This window comes from Aquila chrysaetos, chromosome 17 (genome assembly GCF_900496995.4).
Source record: "Aquila chrysaetos chrysaetos chromosome 17, bAquChr1.4, whole genome shotgun sequence".
Taxonomy (NCBI): Eukaryota; Metazoa; Chordata; class Aves; order Accipitriformes; family Accipitridae; genus Aquila; species Aquila chrysaetos.
Window position 1 is genome coordinate 1,748,849 of NC_044020.1, and position 21,845 is coordinate 1,770,693.

General features: G+C 51.1%; 1 protein-coding gene across 5 annotated transcripts in view; it reads right to left on the bottom strand.

Annotated features, from left to right (window-relative positions):
- Window positions 1-251: 251 nt before the first annotated feature.
- The window catches only part of MGAT3 (beta-1,4-mannosyl-glycoprotein 4-beta-N-acetylglucosaminyltransferase), a 30,724-nt gene continuing 9,130 nt past the window's right edge, over window positions 252-21,845 (bottom strand). For 2 of the 5 annotated variants that reach the window (XM_041129509.1, XM_030040441.2), the window contains one exon: window positions 252-6,966. In XM_041129509.1, coding sequence (XP_040985443.1) covers window positions 5,457-6,965 — 1,509 coding nt within the window. In that variant the 5' untranslated portion in view covers window position 6,966 and the 3' untranslated portion in view covers window positions 252-5,456. Of the gene's footprint in view, window positions 6,967-7,987; window positions 8,467-17,723; window positions 18,241-18,267; window positions 19,401-21,845 lie in introns of those variants that run through there. The other 3 variants (XM_030040442.2, XM_030040440.2, XM_030040444.2) reach the window with 3 other exon arrangements.

A 21,845-nucleotide genomic window follows, 5' to 3' on the forward strand; every position in this document is an offset into this window, starting at 1 on the left:
GAGAGCCACTTGGCAGCCATCATTCCCCACTTGTGCCTTTACATGCTCATACTCACCTAACGTGCAGAAGATTAGGTCTGATCTGGGCCCACAAAATCAGGAATCATTCCCCAAACCAGTCAGGCTTCTCCTCAATCTCCCTTCTCAGGAACACAGTTCTGCCAAGGTGAGAAGCAACTTCCCTCACTCAATTTTCCAGCAGCCCCTCTGCCAGGCGATCAGAAATAAAAGCTGCCACACACACACACCCCTTGGTTTCCTTTCATACTTTGTAAATTTTTTTTATTTTTATTATCTCCTCCTTTTAAGCATCCCTTTAAGGGTGAAATGAAATCCAACCATTTACAGAGAAAATGATTTCAGAATGTACATTTGATTTATCCTTACAAAAGTTCATTATTACTTGCTGTTTATAAATTACAGAGTGGAAAGGAGCTTTGCAGACACTCTTTATTTTTTCTTTTTTTTTTATTTTAGGCAAGTCCACGCATTCTTTTGCCGAAGCAGGGTGTTCTGGGGCCACCCCAGGGGCAACACCACCAGCAGGTCCAGGTGGACCCCAGGCTCGTAAGTGCTGCTGGACCACCTCCAGGATGATACTGCATCATCATCCGCACAGGAAGGAAAAAAACAGTGGTTTGAATTCTTAGTTTCAGAGTATTTCAGATCCCTTCTTAAGCCATTATCTGTAGTCCTCAAAGCTTTAAATGTCAGTGTATTGCATTAGAAACAGCTCTCCTTTCTTCGTGCTGGATCCGAGCCCCTCCTGCCACCCCCCTTACCTCCAGCTCCCCCTCTCTTTCCATAGTAAGAGCAAGTTTGTCCAATGTCTCAGAAATCAGAAGGGAGGTTTTTTGGGGGGTGGGGAGAACACAACAATGGAGAGATTCAGGATCCATTCTCCCACTCACTTCCCTCCTTTCTCGCCAAGGTTTGAGGGCAGTGAAGCCAGGATGAGCCATCCCTTCCCTCTTCACCACCAGTGTTCACTAATTGGACCAGGAGTGACCCCGGACATGTGTCTTCACAGTGCAGAGGCATAGCAGCCACAGACGTTCCTGGCAAGAGCTTGGAGACAGGGACAGAGCCTGGGGGATGGTTTGGGAGGGGAAAAGCCACTACCATCCCACAAGGATATACCAAGGGGGGCGGAGGGGAACAAATACCCGTTCTGCTCTGACACTCTGCCTCCTTCCCAATTTGTACGTTACCCAGAGGCCACAAGGTCCCCTCGTTTACCTGCCACAGAGACATGAAGAACAGGCTGGCCTCAGCTCCACAACAGCAAACACCTCAGCAGGACACAGGGATCAGAGAAAGCAACAGCGAGAGTGGACTTGAGCGTGTTGTCCTTCTTACCAACCACACAGGCACAAAACCACCCCATCTTTTCTGTCCCTCACTTGAGTACTGCATTACCCCCAGTCCTCCGGCGGGGCAAAGACGGCCTACCTGCCCTGTTCCCTCTGCTTTAGCAAGCTCACTTGCTGCGGGTCCACCAAAGCCCATATCCTTCCCTTCACTTGGGGTGAAGGAGGAAGATGAGTTCCCCAGTCCAAAGCCATGCATGGGCACACAATCCCTTTTTTAGGTGGGAAGCACAAAGAAAGGCAAGAACAGACACGGGCAGAGAGAAAGAGAAGAGCAAGGCTTGGGGATGCCACACACTGCTTCACGTACTACCTGGCCCTCCTTTGCACCCGTTAATTTGAAGGTGGAAAGGTTTTGGGGAAGAAAAAGCACAGAGCTGAAGACGACTGTAGAGAAAGTCTGGCGATGCTTTCCCTCCCTCCACCAGACAACTTCGCTCCCAGAGAGGCAGCAAGCACATGGCTTTGCTGCTCACAGCTGCAACAACCAACAGACATCAGGCTCTGGTGGTCTGATCCCAGTTTCAACCCAGGGGCAGGACAGGTTTTTTTAGTCCTCCCCTTCTCAAACCTCTGGTTCAGACAAGATCAAAGAGCCTCAAAGCTCACTTCAGGAGTTCAGCATTGGGAAATGAGAATCTCATACACACCTGCCTCCTCCTTTGCCTCTCTCACCACCCCCTGCACCCACATGCTTTTGGGTTCCCTCTTGCAGAGGTTGGCTGGGAGGTTTGGCTGTCCCCGCTGTGCGCTGGCTGTGGAGGTCCTGGCACAGCAGTACAGGCAAGGCTGGACAGAGGGCAAGCCACCTCCTTGGGAAATCACTGTGCAAAAGTCAGCTTGCTAGTCCCTGTCTCCTCCAGGGACAAGAAGGAAGATTTTTAATGACAAGAACTCTAGCTCCCTAAGGATAATAAACACAGGGTTAGCCAGACAAATTAGACACAAACATTGACTGGTTTGGCCTTAAATCAAAAAATGTTTAAATGATTCTTGAGAAACAAAAAAGAATGCATTTCATCTGTAAAGCCCCTTCCTCCCACCACAACAGAAGCCTGTTTTAAATTTAATTTCCGAAGAATAAGGAAGTGAGTAAGTCCAGGAGGACAGGGCCAGAGTCCTGTGGAAAAGTCCCAGCGCTGCTATTCCAGCAGGACCTTCTCCTCCTGCCTAAGGGGGCAGAAGGGAAAGGCAATTCAGAGGGAGAGGTGGAGAATAATGGAGCAAATAATGGAGGAGAGGGGAGAGAAGGCAACAGGCTGTACTTCAGGAACAGGAGATCCAGATACTGCAGCTGTGGGATCATCTGAAACTCCCAAGAGACAAGGGCCATATCTCAGCGATGAAAACGTGACTTGCAGTGCACTAAAAATCCCCAAGGACGCCCATGCACGGGAAGGGCTGGTATCAGAGGAGAGGCTGCTCCCACTGTAGGAGATGAGGTGCAGCCCCAGCACACGTGCACTTTAGCCCCTGCTTCACGGGGCTCTGGTGCTGCCAAAGCACCCATGCAAATGCTGACTTGTCTTTCTCTCCTGTCTTCAGCAAGGCCTGGCACTGGGCTTGTGTTGTTATCACTAAGATAAGGCAAAGCCAAAGGACTGAGAGTAGACCTCGGGCTCCCTTCCAAGAGTGAAAATGACAAATAGTTTCTTCCTTCCATGCTTTTCTGCTACTGAATCCCACAAGCTAACACACCTGCTCTCCTCTGGCTGCCCCTGGGGAAAGCATGTTCCCCTCGTGCTGCAGCCTCAGTGCTACTGCTCTCATCTTCCTCAGCACAGGGTCCTCCTTTCTCAGCTGGATCCCCATTTCTCTGTAATCTCTCTACACAAGACTCCCTCCTGCTGCATCAAGTCTGCCTACCAAAGTTTCTCCCTCCACTCAGTTCCCAAAGGGGCTTTTCTACATGTGGGGAAGACAGCAGCAGTGAGAACAGTGATTTAAAAAACAAACAAAACCAACCAAAATAAGAGGGTCTTTCAGTTCTTCTAAGCAGGCATTACGGCACATGAGATGTGGAAGGAGCTAAGATGAACTCCGTCTCATTTTGATCAGAAAAAGATGTTCATCTTCATTCTGTTCCAGTCTCAGTCTTATTAGGCAATCAAGTTATTTTTGTTGATGTTTTTCACTTCTCTAGAGAGGGAAATAGGAGGGGAAATGAGAGAGATACAGAGATAGGAAAGGTACAAGGGTGGGAATGGGCTGGACAACACAGGAATATGGAGCCCTGATGGACTGAGTTAACAGCAATGGAAACCCTCCTGCTTCAGCACAGCTGGCCTGATGTCAGGGTCACTCTTCCTTATGCCAACATATTCCTCCTCCTCCACATGATCCTCACTTCTCTGCCTGGAACATGAGGCAGCCTTTCCACTGCAAGGCTAACAGAGCAAGCTCATCATGTTTTTCACCCTCTGCCCGCTACAGCCCAGGCTCCAGGCACCCGGTCAAGCCATCTGCTAAGGAAGGGTGGTACGGGTGGAGACACGGATCTGCCTCCTCAGCGAGCTGAATCAATCCAATCCAACGACAGGCCAGATCCTGACTACGCATCACTGGCAAACTCTGAGCAGACACTGGCCCAACCAGCTGCAACTAGTGTCCTCCTAGATCCCCTCTCCTCTGCACGGTCTTGTCTGCATGGCCCAGGCTGCGTGTGTGGGCTGCACACGCTCTCTGGATTGCGTAACGGTCCCAAAACAGTCTCTTGGCCCCAGGGGGAGTCTGCCCATGGCCCGTTTCTCCACGAGCTCCCTCATGCCCTAAGAGCAGACAGATGGATCCTGTGCCTTGACAAGCTTCGTGTTTCCCCACAGAACCCATTGCTGACTCAGAGCTTTGCCCTTCTCCTCTCCCTCTTACCCCACGGCAAGAAGGAATAGCCAGCACGTGTAAGCAGGTACCCTGCAACAGGCACAGCCCGCAGGGTTGCAGAGGCAGCCAGAAAGGCACACAACAGTCCCACGTGTGTAGCACTGCTATGCAGACCCAACGCTCTCCTTGGCCCTCTCCTATGAATTCCCCGAAAAGTCATCCATGCCGAGACAGAGATTACAGCTTCTGGATCCCACCATTTCCTGAAAGCACACACACCCAAACCCAACTATGTCCCCTTCCCCCCCAATACTGGTAACGAACGCCCACGTGCATACCAAAACCATGCATGTTAGCACTCATGCACATAGGAAACCATGCACTTGTAAACATACACTCCCACCATCTGATTAAGTCCCCTGCAGCTTATCCCAGCCCCAACAGAAGCACATACTGCAGGGAAGATGCTTCAGTTTCTGTGGGCCAAGCCAGTGCAGTGTTGCGGGGGCAGGGATGAAAAAAGAGTTAAAAAAAATAAAATAAAAAATCAGCTTTCTCCTCTGCCTGCTCCAGGACTGGTAGAGCATCAGGCCAAGACACAGCCCAGGACAGATGCACTAAGCCTGCAGGAGGAGGCTGCATCTTGGGGAGAACACCTTGGAAGCAAAGGATTTCCCTTCCCCAAAATACTCTTTGAATATAGAGGTATACAAAAAAATAAACGCATACTGAGATGCTTTTGCACATTCACTCATCCAAAAAAATGCCTGTGACACACATCTGCACACGTGACCACTCGCATCGGTTTGTGCCTGCTGACTCACACGCTCGCTGAATAGCCCAGGCTCGCATCTGTGCTTGCTCCAATCCACAAAGGACGAGGGTGGACAGGAACAGCTGCCCGCTCTCCCCATGGGACCCTCCCAGCCTCCCCCGGAGGAAAATCTGCCAGCTGGCTGCAGGGATTCTCTCCAGCCAGCAGGAGAGGTCGGGGAGATGCAGGGAAAGTCTTTATGCTACTGCCAGAGCAGGTCCCAACATCTCTCCTCCTCCTGCCCTTCACACGACTGAGGAATTCGTGTCCCCAGGGTCACCCTGGGATGAAGGGAAGAAGAGAAGGAAGGGAGAGAGGGCAGAGACCTCGGAGAAATGGCACACCCCACCCGGAACCAAAGAAAGCAAAAAAAAAAGAAAGTAACAGACGAAAACACCCAACTCTTTCCCTTTGTTGTGAAGTTCTGCATTCCCACGCGAGCCCCAGTGGCCTCACCCAGCGCTCTCCGCTTTTCGGTAGGGGTTCTCCAACAAGTAGCGGAACCGCTGGTAGTTCTTGAGCAGGTACTTGGGAGCGTACATCTGCTCCTTGGGGTCAGCGGGGGGATACTCCTGCGTAGTACCATCGAACCAGCCACCAGTCCGGATCAGCTCCCGGATATAATTGAGGTCTCGTTTATCCTCGTAGTCACCCCAGCGGGGAAAGTCCCCGTTCTGGGCCGACACCAGTTTGAAGTAGATCCCCTCTGGGGTGAAACACCAGGAGCAGTGCCAGCCAGCAAAGTGGAGGGGGCTGCCCAGCGACCACTGCACCAGGATGTGTCCCGTGCTGTTCTCATACTGCCGAAAGCCAGGCATGGTGTAGTACTCGCGGCGCCGCAGACGGATCCCATCAGTAGCATAGACGGCCTGGAGCATCCCCATGGTGCAGCCCGAGACCACCTCCAAGGTGCCTGGTTGCTTCCAGAAGAATCCGTAGAGCGACTTGCGCATGTGAAAGGCGAAGGGCTCCGTCCAGCCGTCGTAGAGCTTGAGGAAGAGCACGCCATCGCGGGCCGGGATCTCATCAGCATCGTCGATGATGAAGACGTCATCTGGGCGCAGGTTGCGGAGGCGAGAGACGCCATCCCGGGTGAGAAAGGTGCGCAGGTAATCGTCAGCAATCCAGCCATCCTGGCGGCCGCCGGGGGGGAAGTGGTCCAGGAAGACGTAGAGCACCTTGTGGCGGATGTAGTCGAAGGAGCCGTTGAGGAGCATCTCGCGGAACTTGAGGGGCCGCGGCTCTCCGTAGGCCGTGAAGTTCGACTCGCACACCACGAAGGCGTCCACCACATCTCCCAGCTCGTGGAAGCGGACGTCCAGCAGGTCAAACTCATGGTTGACGTTGATAGCGTTGATGACTCGCCGAGGGATCTCCCGTGGCACGAGGCGGTCCTTGGTGGGCAGGTTGGAGTACTGGACCACAGTGGGGACCCCGCAGCTGGGGCCGTGCCAGCCCGGCAAGCACACGCACTCCACCCACTTGCGCCGCTTTGTCCCACCGGCACTCAGCGGCTTGCGAGCCGACCGCCCCGAGGCCGCGCCATCTGCTCGTTCCTCTGGCCGCCCTCCCACGGGTGGCTTCTCCAACACCTTGGTGCCTGGTTTAAAGCAAACGCCGCCGGCTTTGGTACGGACAAAATATTCTGTTGTGTCTTCCGGCAGCACGAACTCGACTTTGTGCAGCTCTTCGCTGGCTCTGCTGGGAGGCAGGGGCTGGAGCAAGGGGGAGTGGGAGTACAGGGGTGTGCGGAGGAACTCTGCACCCCCTGGCTCAGGGCTGACCTGAGGTGTGACGGGGGCATTGTTCCAGAAGAAGCTGGAGACGAGGTTGGGACTAAGCGAAGCCAGCTCCCGGGGGAAGGTGACATAGGAAAGGGCCTTGAGGAAGTGCAAGAAGGAGATGAGGCAGAGACCAGCCATGCAGAGAGTCAGAAAGAGCTTATGGCGTCTCATCTTCATCCTGTGGAAAAGCCATGAAAAGGAAAGTCACATTCAATAGTTACTGAGGTGCAAAAAGTTTACTACTAGTAGAAAGACAGGTTGGGGATGGCAGAAAACTGGTCCAAATTCCGCATGCATCTTTTGAGACTTGAATCCAGGAACTACTCCCCCCACCCCCTGCCACCTTCAAGTCTTATAAACTCACAAAGACAAGAAAGGTACTGGCGAACAGGGTAGAAAGACGGGAAATCCAGAGTAGCAGAAACTCAGAGTGCTTGGCAGATTTGTCCCTATTCATTGATGGAAACAAAATGAACGTAGGCTTTCTCAGGCCCTGCATCACCAGAGGGTTGGGGGAAGATGAAGAGAGAGCAGAGAGCAGGAGGGACGAGATGGAGTAGGGGGTATACGGTTGAAACGTGACTGGTGTAAGAGAGGCAGTTTTAAAGGACCAAGATCATTAGCCAGGCTGCCAGAGCCAGAAAACACCTACGCTCCCCAGATCTGTTTAATGTTTGCTCAACACACGCCCTAAAACCCACCCTTGTTCCTAGGAAATGCTACCCAAGTTCACATGGGGAACTGGAAAAAAAAAAAAAGATAAAATCAAGATTCTGTTGCTTTTACTCTTCTCCCATCCTTCTCAAGTCCACTGTATCTCCAAATACCACCCTTTGCTTTTCGTTTTCTGTGGACCAGACGCTGAGGTTTTTTTGGATCTGGATCAAGGTGGCTAAAATAAACACCTAGCTGTCTCCACTGGTAATACTGTGCCATCATGACGGATCCACATCAGGCCAGCAAGAAATCAGCAGTGCAGAGCCCTTCCCTCCAAATGACACAAAATATTGCCTTCATCCTCTCCCTACACCACCTCCCCTCCTCCAGCCCAAGCAGGGAGCACAGAGCTGCTGTCAGGCAGAGAAGTGATCGAAGACTACAATCCAGAAAAAGGACAAAGGAAAAAAAAAAAAAAAGAGGAAAGAAGAAAACTAAGCTCACCCAATGCTTCACCAAGGAAAAGGAGAAAAGGCGCTCACCTCCTGCTGCTTAGGGAAGAGAAGGTTGGGGCGAAGGTGGGCAGGGGAACAAGGTCATCCAAAAGCCCTTTACAACGCAGAGGCTGTCCTCTCCTCCCCGGAGCACGAAACCCTCTGTGCGGCAGCCGGCAAAGAGGCAAAGCCCCCCTCCGAGCCCCACGCACGCCGCTGTGCCCCGTCCGCCACACGCTCCCCACGGCAGCTCTCCGCCCCGGTGCCGTCCTCCTTCCAGGGGGAAACTTCTCCAGAGGCACCGCACGCCCCATGCCATCGCTGACAAACCCTCCGCCCGGCGCACAACAGTGCCAGCGATGCCTTCGCAGGAGGCAGTCCCCCCGTCCTGGGGGGCACAGGGGGGAGCCCCCCCATGCCACCGGCCCCCCAGGAGGGGCTGTCCCCCTCCCCTGGGGCTCCTCACAGCTGACACCTATCCCGGTATGGGAGCAGAGGGAAGAAGCACCCAGACCGCTCCCACCGCTTCAGAGGGTATTAAGTAAAAATACAGCAAAGCACGTTTACTGATTAACTTGGAGAGAATTTAATACTAAAGTGAAAACCCATAAAGCATTTAGACAGATGGCAACTGCCCAAATGAAAATGTATCTGCCTCTCTACAGATGGCTCCGATACCGACGCTGGGAGAAGGGCTGTCCGCGGTTATACCTTACAGCTCAGCGAAAAGCATTTCTGGACATTTTGTGGTCACCTTTTTACTGAGAAACACTGTCCGCTGATGTCATCCCCCACGCTTGGGTGGCAGCGTGAGGAGTCCCACGCCAGGCTCTGAAGAGGGGAACCATGAGACTGAAGCTGGCAGAAAAGTTACAGCATTGCCAAGGGAGGAGGAAAAAAAAAACCACAAAAAAAAAAAGAGAGATAGCTTGATCTTATTTGTTAATGTTTATTACAGTTTTTGATATACTTTGACATGACACAGGTCAGCGGAGGGGCAGGGTCCTGGCTTTGCGCACGCCCAGGAGGCCATCTTGTCAGGTGGGCTGGGAAGGAGAAAATGGCGGCTCTCCTCAGGGGGGGACCACACCAGGGCAGGCCCCGACCTCCTGCACCCACCGGCCGCAGCTCCACAGCCCGAACTCACACGCCTGGTCACGGCCCAGCTGGTGGGAGGCCATCTTTGTGGTGGTCCAGCCATGAAGGGGCTGGATGTTCTCCTGTCCAAAGCCGTAAAGGACCATCTTGGGGCTTGCCATCAAGCCTTCTTCACGGGGGCAAAACGAGGGGCTGCAGAAACCCCCAAGAGCATCTCATTGCGTCCAGGGTATTCATTATTTTTCTTAAGGCTCCGTTAATGTCTTGCTGGAGCAGCAAGATCACTTGCAAGGTAGAGCAGTATCCAGTGCCTTTTCCTTGCGTGTCACTGCTTTTCGCTCTGTCTTGAAGCGTGGGGAAGAGAAGGGCACAAGAAAGCCGAAAACACCAAATTAGCAGCGACTGGCTGTCAGGAGAAAAAGTGTCCCTCACTGGTAAATTAGTACAGCTTTCTCTAATCAGGTGTACTGTGCTTTCTCGAAGGCATTACCTCCAGACGTGAGGTTGCTCTCCCAGCCGCTGAAACCTAGGCGAGATGAACAGCTGGCTTGCTCCAATAAGGCCATCCCGATGGCTGCCAGGTAAAGCTGGTTTCACTCCAGTTCCTACAGGACACACAAATGCGGGGCAACCAGCTTCCTCTGGGCCAGCCCAGGACAGAGGGCAGGTGCTGAAGGAGTCACACAAAGCACATCTCCATCTTCTTCCCAGATGGCTGTGATGCTCCGCATGCCACGGTAAATTCCCAGACAAAAGGTCGTAACTCTTGACATTCAACAAACTGCTTCACTTTCTGGGATGTGGCGTGCCGTGTCAACATAGCAGGACACATGGTTTTAGGAAGTAAAGCATATTTTCCTCATTTGACATTTGCATACATCAATATCTGTCAGGCTCAGCACACGGCTCTGCAGCTCTTCACCCACTGGCAAAACTCAGCCCGCGCACGGCCGCCTTGCCTCGCCGTTATCGCAGTCTGCGCCTCGGAGAGCCGGGCTGGTGAGCACAGCCTTCCCCTGCAGCTCTGCCAAAGCAAGCTGGCCCGGCAGTACCCTCTGCTGTTTCGCTGCCGACATGTCCCAGGAGGCAATTTTCACTGCTCAGTTGCCTTTGTTAGGGAGTGGGAACGTGAACCCATTTCCTAACCCCTCCTAAAAGGAGGGAAGCAAAGCAGCAAGCTGTGTCCTCTTCAAAATCTCTTCCCTGGGAACCACCTCCATTCTCACATGCCAGGGATTCCTCTGCCAGGGAGTGGAGAGCGCTCGCGCACCCTTGGGTGGGCTGAGATGCTAAAAACCATCAGTCACTTTTCCCTTCCCATATCCTCTGATCAGCACTGCAGTGAAAGACGTGTCTGAGTGGTAGCTAATTGGAGACAAAGGCCAGCAGGAGAGGAAGATGTTATTACCCACCTTCCCCAACCAGAACATTTACGTGTGGTGGAAATGAGAAAGGAGGTACCAGTCAGGGAGACGTCTCAGCTTGTCATAAAAGAGCCTAGCTGCTCTGTCACAAAGCAGCCATCAGTTACCAGGAACATAGAAAACAGCAAGAAGAGATATTTCCTTTCTGAAAATTTTGAGTGAGGAGGGGGGAAAAAAAAGAAAAGTCAACTTGATCTCAGGGAGAGTGATCAAGTTGCTGTCAGGTTAAAAACAACAGCAAGAAAAGCTTTAATGTTCAAGTAGAAGAAAAAGCCAGAAGGAGTATGGACAGTCAGCTCCATTAAGACAAAGCTCTTTAGGGAGCACGCAGTTATAAACCGCTTCAGCAACATTCAGTCTTGGCAAGACAAGCTGAAAGCTTCTTTTTGTAAGGGATCCCTTTGATATTTCCTTGCTTGAAGTTATGTCTCTACCATGCAGGGAAAGGGCTTTCAGAGAAGGAGGAAAGCTAGAAGTGGTATGCATATGAGTTATCCCCAGGCACCTGTTACCGGTTTACTTTGCCATTATATCAAGTGACCAGTTGATTTATACCATCCTGAAATCATATCCTGATTTTTCAAGGAGCCAGAGAGAAAGATATGCACTGCTAAGAGCTGACAGTTCACCAGTCCTAATGTTCTCTTCTGGACAACACCGGCAAGAGGCCATGCAACAGGCCGCTGGATGCATGATACCCCACACTCCATCTCGTTAGGGCACGGGACTCAAGACTCCCTAGACCTCTCCTGTGGTTACAGGAGAAAAGCTGCTGTGGAGGATAAGTCCACAGAGTAGAAGCTTCTGTTTTTCCCCTGATACAGAGATGCTCATCTCCTCTGCCTAAAGTTATCCCATAACACCCATGCAGTAACATATTTGCCCATCACTCAGACACTTCATCACAAAGCAACAATTCAAATTAGAATCGCTTTCACGCAGCAGATTAAAATCCAGCATGACTTCCATCCCCCACTCCACACTGAGGGCCAAACTCTCTCCCTCTGCTCCACCTAGAGACAAATGAACAGGCTCCACACTTCTGAAGTACCTGCCATCCACAGGGCACAGGAATCACAACATGGATTGGGGTCACAGTACCTCAAAACACTCTAAAAATCTCAAGTTACTTTTGTCCTGCAAACACCCACAGAAGTAAGGAGAAACTACAAAACCTACTATTTGTCTGCAACTGAAATGTGACTAGTTCAGGGACAGCAGGACTGCACTTTGCATAAGGATAGGAAGAGAAGATTATCCCACAAAGCTGGACGGCGGGGAAAGCGGAGAGAAGCAGGATGTACCAGAAGATAACTAGGGCTCAGCATTTCTCTCATGCGAAAGATGCCGTGGTGTTTTCAGGGACTGCAAGCTAGGAGGGTGTCAGAAGGAAGTTCTGGCAGAGTTACAGTACAAGGTGGTTTGAATGCAAGCAGGTCCATATCTGCTTCCGTTCAAGTTCCAAGGACGGAATACAACATTCTCCCGCAACCTTCATCAAGAGCTGCTGCCCACAGCGCTAATGCAAAACAGCAATATCTCATGCTATGCGTTTCCTTTGCAGCTTTGAGGCAATTGACCACAAGGTGCCACTGACTTGCTGCCAGCACAACCAGCTGGAGTGAGCCATCCAGCACAGTTACTCTTCAAGTAAGGTCAGGCTAAGGGAGAGTGAGGCTCTGTCCTAAGCATCTTCCCTCCCTTTCAACAGGGAGATGAGCAGAGATAAGGTGATCACTCTCAACAGAGTGCCACCATAACATCCATTTGACTTCCAGAGCTGCCATCCACACACCATTAATGGGAGTCATCAAGACAGGAAAAAAACTGGCTGGAGGAGAACGGGGGAAAAAAAAAAAAAAAAAAAAAAAAAAAAAAAAAGGACAGCTAAAGGGTGAATCTACACAAGGCTAAGGTGAGGTTGACCAGGGAAGAGTGAGAGCACAGCTGAGAAACAAAGGCATTGCCTTCCCTTTCCCAGTGAAGGCAGACACCTGATGTACATCATGTCAACCACAAGCCTCCAGATTGTGTGCAAGGCCTTGCTAGACCCCAAGTGACCAATAGCATCTGTGGTCAAAAAGAAAACGGGTGTCTTCTCCTATGCACTCTTGTAGGAAACCCAAGTGCTCCATGCCAGTAGCTACAACCTGCTGCATACATAAACTAAGATGGATGCAATACAAAGCCTCCAGCTTTTTTAGTACTGTGGCTGCTCACCTCTTCGACTCCTGGAAGCACACTACCTTTGGACTCCACACTTTCCACGGGCTTTCACTGTTTCAACTGTTCTCTCAAGTGTCTTGTCCTGCTCTTTGGTGGACTAAGCCTTGGTTATTTTAGATGCTGCGGATGGAGATGTGGCGAGATAGCTGTACACTCTGGGACAAAGCAGCTCTTAACCCCCCGTACAGAGCACACAGCACGTGGAGATAAAGTGGTCTTTGTTGACAAGATTTTGGCTCAAGTCTGATCTTCCAGAAGTCAGCAGAACAGACCAGCATCTGAACACCTTCAGAGTCCATTATGAAACCCTCCACTCGAACAGATTGTTCTTACTGTAATGATAATACTAATAGCAGCATAATTATATAATTCTTCAGCCCCCGGTTTTAAAAGAAGATCTGCTCAAAGAAGACTAGAAAACTCTACTGAAATCCAATAACGGCCTGTGAGACGCCAATTTAATTTTATCCAGGAAGTACTTGGACATCACAAGGGTACGGTACTGCATGCTAAAGAAAACTTCAAGCTGGATTTCCAACTCCACTGGAATCTATAAAATATTCTTCTCAGTATCCTTTAGCTGTACTGGGCTCCCTTGTAACTCATCTTTTCTCTCCAGCTAAAGCCAGTCTCACCATGGGAATTTCCACAGCTCCAGAGATGCCTCAGCACACTCCGATCCTTGAGACACTCTCAGAAGCCACAGTTTTAACTTCTTAGCACCACTAGTCCAAGTGTTCTTTCACTTATCCTATCCTCTTCTCTCTTTCGCTGACGCCTGATATCCTGGAAGGACTCTGCCTCAACCCTGCTTACTGCCTCCTCAAAACATCTGGTTCCACGAAGACTGCTGTGATGGCCCTGTAGATTGCATCAGCACTTGGCTCCAAGATCAGGTCTCTCAGGACATCAGAGGGTGAGTTGAGGCATTGCTCATTGCACTCTGCAGTACACACACACACCCCCCAAGGATGCAAGACCTCTCTCCCAGCCAAATACAGTACCGCTGCTGCTCACTGCTTCAAGAGTGCAGCGGTTACAGCAGTGCAAAATGGAGTTGGCTAGTTCTTTTGCTTCTTGACTTTGGTATCTTACAGGGAAGGAATGCTCCATCATGAGGTGAGAAATAGGAAAGGAAAAAGGGACAAAACTACATAAAAAAGCAACTTAAGTCCTCAGACAGGCCATGGGGTAATCAAAGAAGTATGCAAGAACTCCCAGCTAGTCTCGGTGTCTTGCAGAGAGGGACAGGACAAAACCATTTTGTCTGAGGATAAAAAGAAAATCATGCTTTCAGAGACCTCAAGTGAGGCATGTGGTAACACAGGCTGTTATTTCATAGGTTCTCTTTGCTCACTCACCACCTTCACAGCTCACCACCCCTCAGTTGTCAGTTGTATGAATTCAAGTTGTCAATTGTATGAGTCTGCTTTGTAAAGCCAAATCAGCAGCAGATCTAACTGGGTTAAAAATAAACTTCAAGAAAAGTGCCTAGGCACGGAAACAAGCAGCTGACCAGCAGAAATTTTCAGAATTATTTCACCAGTTCACTTCTCACCAAAACTGTGGTATCATGTAGATACATCCTCAGACACTCAACACTACAGGACTTTTAAGCACTGTTCATCTAACCAAATCTCCAATGAGGCCCCCATTCAAGTACCATGAGCTCACTAACTCCTCCCAGCAGCATCAGGAAAGGAGCATATCTCAAGGAGGGATCTGGAAGCAGCAGCAGCAGGTAACTGTTTTCGAAGCAGATCCTGGCAGGCAGTCCACATATGCCAAGCAAATGGAGTACAAGTCACGAATCCCACGAACAGCACCAAGATGAGCAGTCAAGATCACCCTCAGAGCTGAGGGTCCACGGTTGAAGAGCACACGGCAGACCACACACATAAACCCTGTGCAAAGGAAAGCAGGAGAATTCCTGGGGACCATGTAACAGCCCAAGCAACAGGGAGGTGCAGGTTGAACAGCCCAGAGGAAGGCAAGGTGGGTGCCCCGTGGGCCCGGAGCGAGGCAGTTAAAGAAGGAAGGAGGCAAGAAGCACTTGATGCCATGGTGATGGGTAGAGTGCACAGACCCACGCAGGCAGGCAGAAACCACGTTGCCTCCAGCTATTTTTGAAGCGGGTGGCAGTTTGTTGTGCATCCCTGGGATAAAAGCTCTCCAAGACGGATCGAGGAGGGGAGTAATTAAACCCCAGGAAGACAATAAATAAAGGGAGGCCATGGAACAGCAGCAAGATCCTAGTGGCCACAGAGAAGAGCTGGCCTTCCATCCCCGCCTTCTTTCCTCCCCCATCACCAACCACTTGGGGTTTGGCAGTGTGCTCACTTTCCCACAGTAGCTGATCTATTACTGTTTGGAAGAGTGTTCCCAGCCTCTTCCTTCCCCTCCTCCCCTCCTTTCAGGCCACAGGGGTCCCTCTTGGCAGCCCCCGGATCCCCCTCTTCTCTGAATGTCTGGTGACCAGCCAATCCCATGCAAAGAGCATTAACCCCTCTTCACCGGGAACAGCCGGAGAAACCTGACTTCATGCTGAGAGGTTTCTCTAGGGTGTCTCTCCCTCCTTCTCTCCTCCCCATCCCCAACCCCCCCTCCTCATTCTCTCGCCTCTTTCCCCTTTCCTTTTATTTCTCAAAAACTAACTCCAGCCCTGGGAGTGTCACGTCTTCCCGAGAATGTTACACGAACCCACGGGAATTTTTCTTGGACCAAGAACAGACCCTTATTTATTTGTCTCTTCTGCCTTTGTTCTTCATTTCCTCTTTCAAGACTTAGGCAAGACCTCGACACAGTGCCGCCTGGATCCCCCGCTGCCACTTCACTTTGTTATTATTTTCGGAAGGAAAGCGTTGATAGGCAGAGAAGTCTTCAATGCCTTGCCCCAAGGCAGAAGGGAATCAGCCCAGACTCCCACCTCTGGGGTGGACAAAGGGCATGGGCTCAGGGGCTCTGCAGAACACCTCAGGCTCTGGCTTGCAGACAACCCCCTGCTTATGTAATCCTTCTGATTGCAGCATCGCAGCCCCTCAGATTAAATCTGCACAAATCAAATCTTCAGTAACGGCTCTATGCTGGTAACAGGCATATGGTGCCACGAAAAGGGGCAGTTTCCCAGAATGAAATCAAAAGCCTCCTAATGCACTTAACTCAGGGTCACATAAATCTCTCTTCTGCCTCCCACAGACGGCTGGATCTTGTTTACAGGCATTGCAGCAGGCCTGGGTCTCAACAATATGTTTACTTCTTCTGTACAAACATTCCCTTTCACTAAGCAAAGCAGTACCCTGATCTCCAGACTAAACCAAGCAGAAAGAACTGGGAGCAGGTCTATGGGGAAAGAGGAAGAGAGCCAGTCTTCATCAGTGAAATCAAATGCCATCCTGGACATCACACAGGTTTTGGGACCATTTGTCTTCACATTCTTCCCTTAGATTGCCTTACTTCTTGAGAAGGGCAAGGAGGAATTTTGCTTTTAGCCAGTTGCCGACGTCCCTGACAAGAGGTAAAACCATTCGATGAAAGAAGGGGTTTTGTTTCAGGCTGAAGAACCCAAGAACCAGGCCAGGGCCAGGTGGGACAGCACAGCTTGTCCAAGGGACATCTGTGATTGTCTGGCCAACTCTTCCCCAAATGCAAAAGCCACAAACTGACACTGTGCAGATTAAAAACAGGGAAGCTGAGCATTTCTGCTTAACAGTAGACAGAGCAGTTTACTGCCACAATCACTTGATTACAGGCCAAGTTCCTTTGCCTCTCCACCCTCAGCCCTTTCTCTCCCCTTTCAGGTCTTCAGCAACACAAACATTTACATTGAACTCTGTTTCTGAGAAGTCAGCTGCCACAGCCGAGTCAGAAAGGAAGGAGAGGAGGAAGACAAAACTAATGTGTAAGCACACCATGAAAACTGGTGTTGAACGAGAAGGATGTGCAATGCAGGGGGGGAGCCACGGTCACGTCAAAGTTGCCAGGACAAGCAGGGCAGGAGCAGGACAGCCCATCTGCATGGTACAGCAACCTCCCACAGTGAGGCAGAGGGCAAAAGGGCATTAAGCTCATACGTAGCTGGGGTGGGTGCTCAGCCCACCCAGCTCATCTTCACGATGGTCCTCTGCTGCAGCAGCCTGTAAAAAACTGCCCCAGTCTCCCTCTGCCCTCAAATGGTTGCTCTTCAGGGTTTAATCACTGAGAAATGATGGGAATTTCAGCTGCACTGTTTGCTGCTCAAGCACCTGATCTTTCAAGTCTTCAGGTCCTGATGATCTCTTGTAAAGTCCAACGGACCATGTCATGCCAAAGCTAAAAACCACTTTGGCAGGACAAGATGGGCCTTCGGAAAAAAAAAAAAAATGCTCTCAAGCATCTGAATATTTTAGAGAGCAGTCCCAATGTTCCCTGCCCCAGATCCACAGCCCAGCACTGTAATTGAGTCAGGGACCAAATCCAAGCACCAGATTCACTGTCTCCAGCTTGACACCATCTCTTTACTGCAAAGATGAGGCTCCAAACTCAGGAGCCTCTTGCACAGTCCGAAGCCACGGAGATGCTCCACAGTACCACACACCTGAGTGATGTGAAAACCAGAACTGGATTTTCAGGGCAGCTCAGCTGCACAGAGGCATAGGCAAACAAACATGGGCAGAAAGGAAACCCACAGCACTTCCTCATCGCTAAGCGGTAGACTCTGGATGCTTGACAAACTCCCCTTCCCTCCCCCCCAGCACTCACGGAAGCGAGAAGACTCTGTTCCAGAGCACAACTGCACTATAAATAATTCAAGAGACTGCTAAATTATGCAAAAGCAATCTCGTCATCCCCCTGGCCAAGCTGAATGCAGGTGTGGTCAACCCTTGCTCCAAAAGTTGCTGCTAAATAGGGATTTCGAGGCCACAGAGGCTCTGCGCCAATAGCACATATCTGAGAGCACTACGGCCGCTTGCTAAGCCAAGCCTGCACCAAACAGCAGCACGACAGGAGGTATTTGGGGACACAGGGCTGTTGGGGAAACAGCAATTCCTTTAACCCACCTCTTCTCCAGAGACCTCACACAGCCCCAGGAGAAAAAAGCAGCAAATCGTGTCCCCTTCAAGCGAGGCTGCTTGGTACATCTTGCCTCCATCGATCACGGTCAGCTGGTGAGAGCTGCAGCTGGACAGCACTGGCACAGCGAGGCGGGGAGGAGAGAACTGCTGGGGCAGGTGGGAAAGAAGAAAAGGGAACCGAAAACGCTCTGGAGGCAGTAAAGAAGAAACAGTTTTGCTAGCACAAATAACGGACGGGGAAGGCTGAGCTGAAAGCAGAGAGAATCATGGTCTGCTTTTCTGCCCCACTCCTTTGCCTTCGGGAGATGTTGTCTCCCTGAGTATCAGGGCCACCAAGGTTTCCCGCGGCAATGGGGTCATTAAACAACAGCATGCAGCTCACGCTGATCACTCCAGGGCTCCTTTCTCCTGATTTACCCTGTCCTTTGCTCTGCATCAGAGCCGGTCCTCGCACTACAAGCTCCACAAAAACAGGAGCACCATCCACTCTCAGCCCCTATGCAAGCAAACCCTTCTTCCAAAGCCCTACCTTTCCCGGCTCCCGCAGCCTCCGAGATGTGTCTGTGCCAAACACGCTCAGTCTGCACAGGCCTCCGTCCTCCTCCTTTTCCCTGCTGCCCAGCTAGAAGCATTCGTGCCAGAGGAAGAAGGACTTGAAAGCGCTACCATAGCCCTCTCTTCAGCCTCAGCACAACCAGCTTAAAATCTCAGGACTCTAGTTTACCTTCTCCTTTCTTAAAGGGCTGAGCATCTAGGAGAGAGACTCCCTTTCATGTCTCTTTGCCATGCTGTCTCTCTCACTTTCTGTTCAGTTCCAGTATTTGCATGCCAAAACAGGGGATCCTAACGCAGATAAAGTCAGCGTGGCAGATACCTGCGTTTAGATCACAGGTTTCACAGTTGCTGAAGCCGTTATGCAGCAGGTCTAATTTGCATTAGTCTTTCGGTATGCTTCAAATCTGCTTGCTGCAGCTTCAGTATCATGCAAGACACATGTAGCAATATCCTGAGATAAAAATTACCCCAAAGCCTTAAAGAGATGGCAGAGTTTGATTCTACTCGCTAACCCTGGCCCAACCTGTAAGGATTTACACACCGAAGGGGAAACAGCAGTCCAAGGGAAAGGCAGCAGGGAGCTGGGATTATAGATTAGGCAGCAGATCAAGGAGGAGGAGATATCTGTGGCGAGAAGGGCAGCAGCATCCAAGCAGCGACTATAAAGTTATCGATAACCCCTGGCTCAGCACCCACACCTGGCCATTCTCCGAGATTTCCAAGGCTGCCGGCAGCAAAGCAAGTATGGGAAGTGTTGTGTTTCAGTTGCTGCTCTCCTGCTGACCCCCTGCGTGTGCCACTGGGCACACTGCAGCCTTGCTCCATGCCTCAGTTTCCCTGGGTGGGAAATGGGAGAGACACTTTTCTACTCCAGGTGAGGGGCTTGCCTAATTAAAAGAAGCTTAATGGGTTGTTTCAAGGCCCTTGGAGAGAAACTTTGTCATAAAATGCAAGACACAGATGATCCTCAGAAAGAGGAGTTGCCCCCATGGCCTCCTCTCTCCCTCTGGACAGCCACATCCACCTCTCATGCTGCTTGCAGCTTGTGCATTACAGGCTGAAAAAGACTGATGGCAGAGCTCAGTTTGGTCATACCCCACAACCATGGAAGATTTTTGGAAAAAAAAAAAGCCTATTTAGACACAGGCCTAGGCAGTCCCCTAGCTGGGGAAACAGGGAACGTTAACTGAGCTCATCAAGCTGTGTATTTAACCGGGGCGGGGGGGGGGTCTCAGTATGAAAGGCCAAGGCCCCCACAGCAAGCAGCTCAGGTAAGTTTTGCTATCCTAAAGCAGGGAATAATCACTTCCTAAATCACAGCTCAAGAACAAACCCTCGCTTTTTGTAAGGCAGCCAGTTCCCTTCCTGCTGCTTCTTCCCTCAGCCTGCCTGATGAAAGCTCGGAGTGCAGTGCTGCACTCCCTTTCACCCATCAGCTCTACCAGGCAAGTTTCTGAGCACAAAAATACACCCGCCCTGTTCCAGGTGTTCAGAGGTTTGAAGAGCAGGAGGTACCTGTTGTGCTTCAGGAGGAGCTTGAGGGAAGTAAAGGTTTTGCACTGCAGGGAGCACAAAAGTCAGAAAAGGAAGGTGAAGAAATCGTGTTTCTGCCTTCCTGAAAGCTGCAGCCAGAGTCCATTTCGCAGGGATGCAGGCATGGAGTGCTCTTGTGCACCCTCCACCGCTGCTCCAGCACACGGCATCTCTTCCCATCTCCTCCAGCAGAAGGGGGAACTCAGCAGCTCAGTGATTATGACTCTGCCCTGGCCCCTGGGACAAGCAGCTGGTCCTGGCACCCCACACAGCATTGCTCCTGTGGCACAGCCCTGATCCACACAGCCCAGTCCCAGCAATGTGCTCGCCTAACTCCATCAAAGCACCCCAAACGTGACCCGCAGCTGCCCACGATCCCAGGCTTGCCCCCTCCACGCAAGCTCTGCCTGCAGCACTGACCTGACAGCACAGTCCACGTGTGCACCGCAGATATGTCACCACCTTTCCAAGAACGTCCAGGATGGGGAACAGCAGGCATTCCTCAGACATACCCCTATGTCCCCTTGCATTGCACTGCCCCATGTGCCTACCCTCCCCAAATTTCAGATCCCACTGCAACGCTTTGTTGTATACCACAAGGTGCCGTCCTGTCATCAGGACAAATGCAATGCAGCCTGACCTTTTGTTGCAGAACTGATAGTGACAGTAGGGAAAAGCAGGTGGGGACAACTAGCCACACTCTTCTACTTCTACAGTCAGGGCTGATAACATGAACCAGCCCTTTGAGGCACCTTACACCGACCTAAAGATGTGAAGATGGCCCTTGTACCAGCCAGTACCCCCTCCGCCTTCCTCTCTGCCAGAGTTATTGTCAGCTGTACCAGCCTTCGTTAGCACCACCTCCTCCAGCTACATCCCACTGATTGGGTCACAGATTCCAACAATGTACAAAGGGCTCATTTTAGAGCAACTAACCCCACCTAAAACCTAATCAGCCTTTAGGAATGAATGCTGGCCCAGCTTGCCCCATCTATCCATCACCAAATTCCCCCCTGCCCTGGATCATAAAGACAGAAGAAGGAAGTGGGGGAAGACATCAAGTTGTGATAGCAGGTGTGCCTTAAAGATTCTATTCTCAAGACCGGAGGAAGCTCAGACAGCAAGCTGAAAACTCAGCTATGAACCTTGCCATGGGACAGAGTTTATCTCTGCTTGCTGACAGGTCAAAGCAAGGGAGCGACAGAGAGAGAAACTTACGTGTCCCAAGGTGTCCTTCACGCACTGAATGTGCACAATAACATCTACACGGACTGTCCTGAACAACTGCTGTACCCATGACTGCCTATACATACCACATTTATTGCAGTTATAAACTCTACAAAAGTGCATGTGTTCCATGGTGAGAGCAGCCGGCAGGACCTGCGTGCATTGCTACATGCACCCAGCAAACCCCCACCCACATTTGTCAAACAAGCATCCCTTAAAGACATGCAATAAGCACGTTACACTGATGTTGCAGGCCACAAAGTCACACTGTACTTAAACAGTTGCGCGTGGGAGAAGGAGGAGAAAGGTAAACACAAGGCAGATGGGAAATGTATGAGCACACAAACTTCACAGGTATGCTCCTCAGGCAAACACACTGAGTGTATCTGTGCTCGCTGCCTTGCACCTGGCCTAGGTTAAGCAGGCTCTGCAACCACAGAGCAGCCCCAGCATCCCCCCAGACCAGCTATCCCCGTCTCACATTGGGCAGAGGTACTCTAGACAAATGTTTACAGTCACGAGCATCCCCTGAAGCTAACATCTGTGCAAATACACAATTTTCCACCTCCTTCTCTTGACCTCCTTGCTAAGGCAACCCCTGTGCGCCACACAGGCAACTCTTTCTTCTTCCAGTCTTACCAGCATTTGCAGGGAGGGAAGGAGGCAGGTAGCAGCTCAGGCCCTGAACCCAGCTTGGAAGCAGTCCCCCACGTCCTGGGCACCTCTGATGGAGATAAGCCTCAGCAGCACCTCGGACCAAAGGTGTGCCAGCACAAAAGGCAGCAGCTGGGC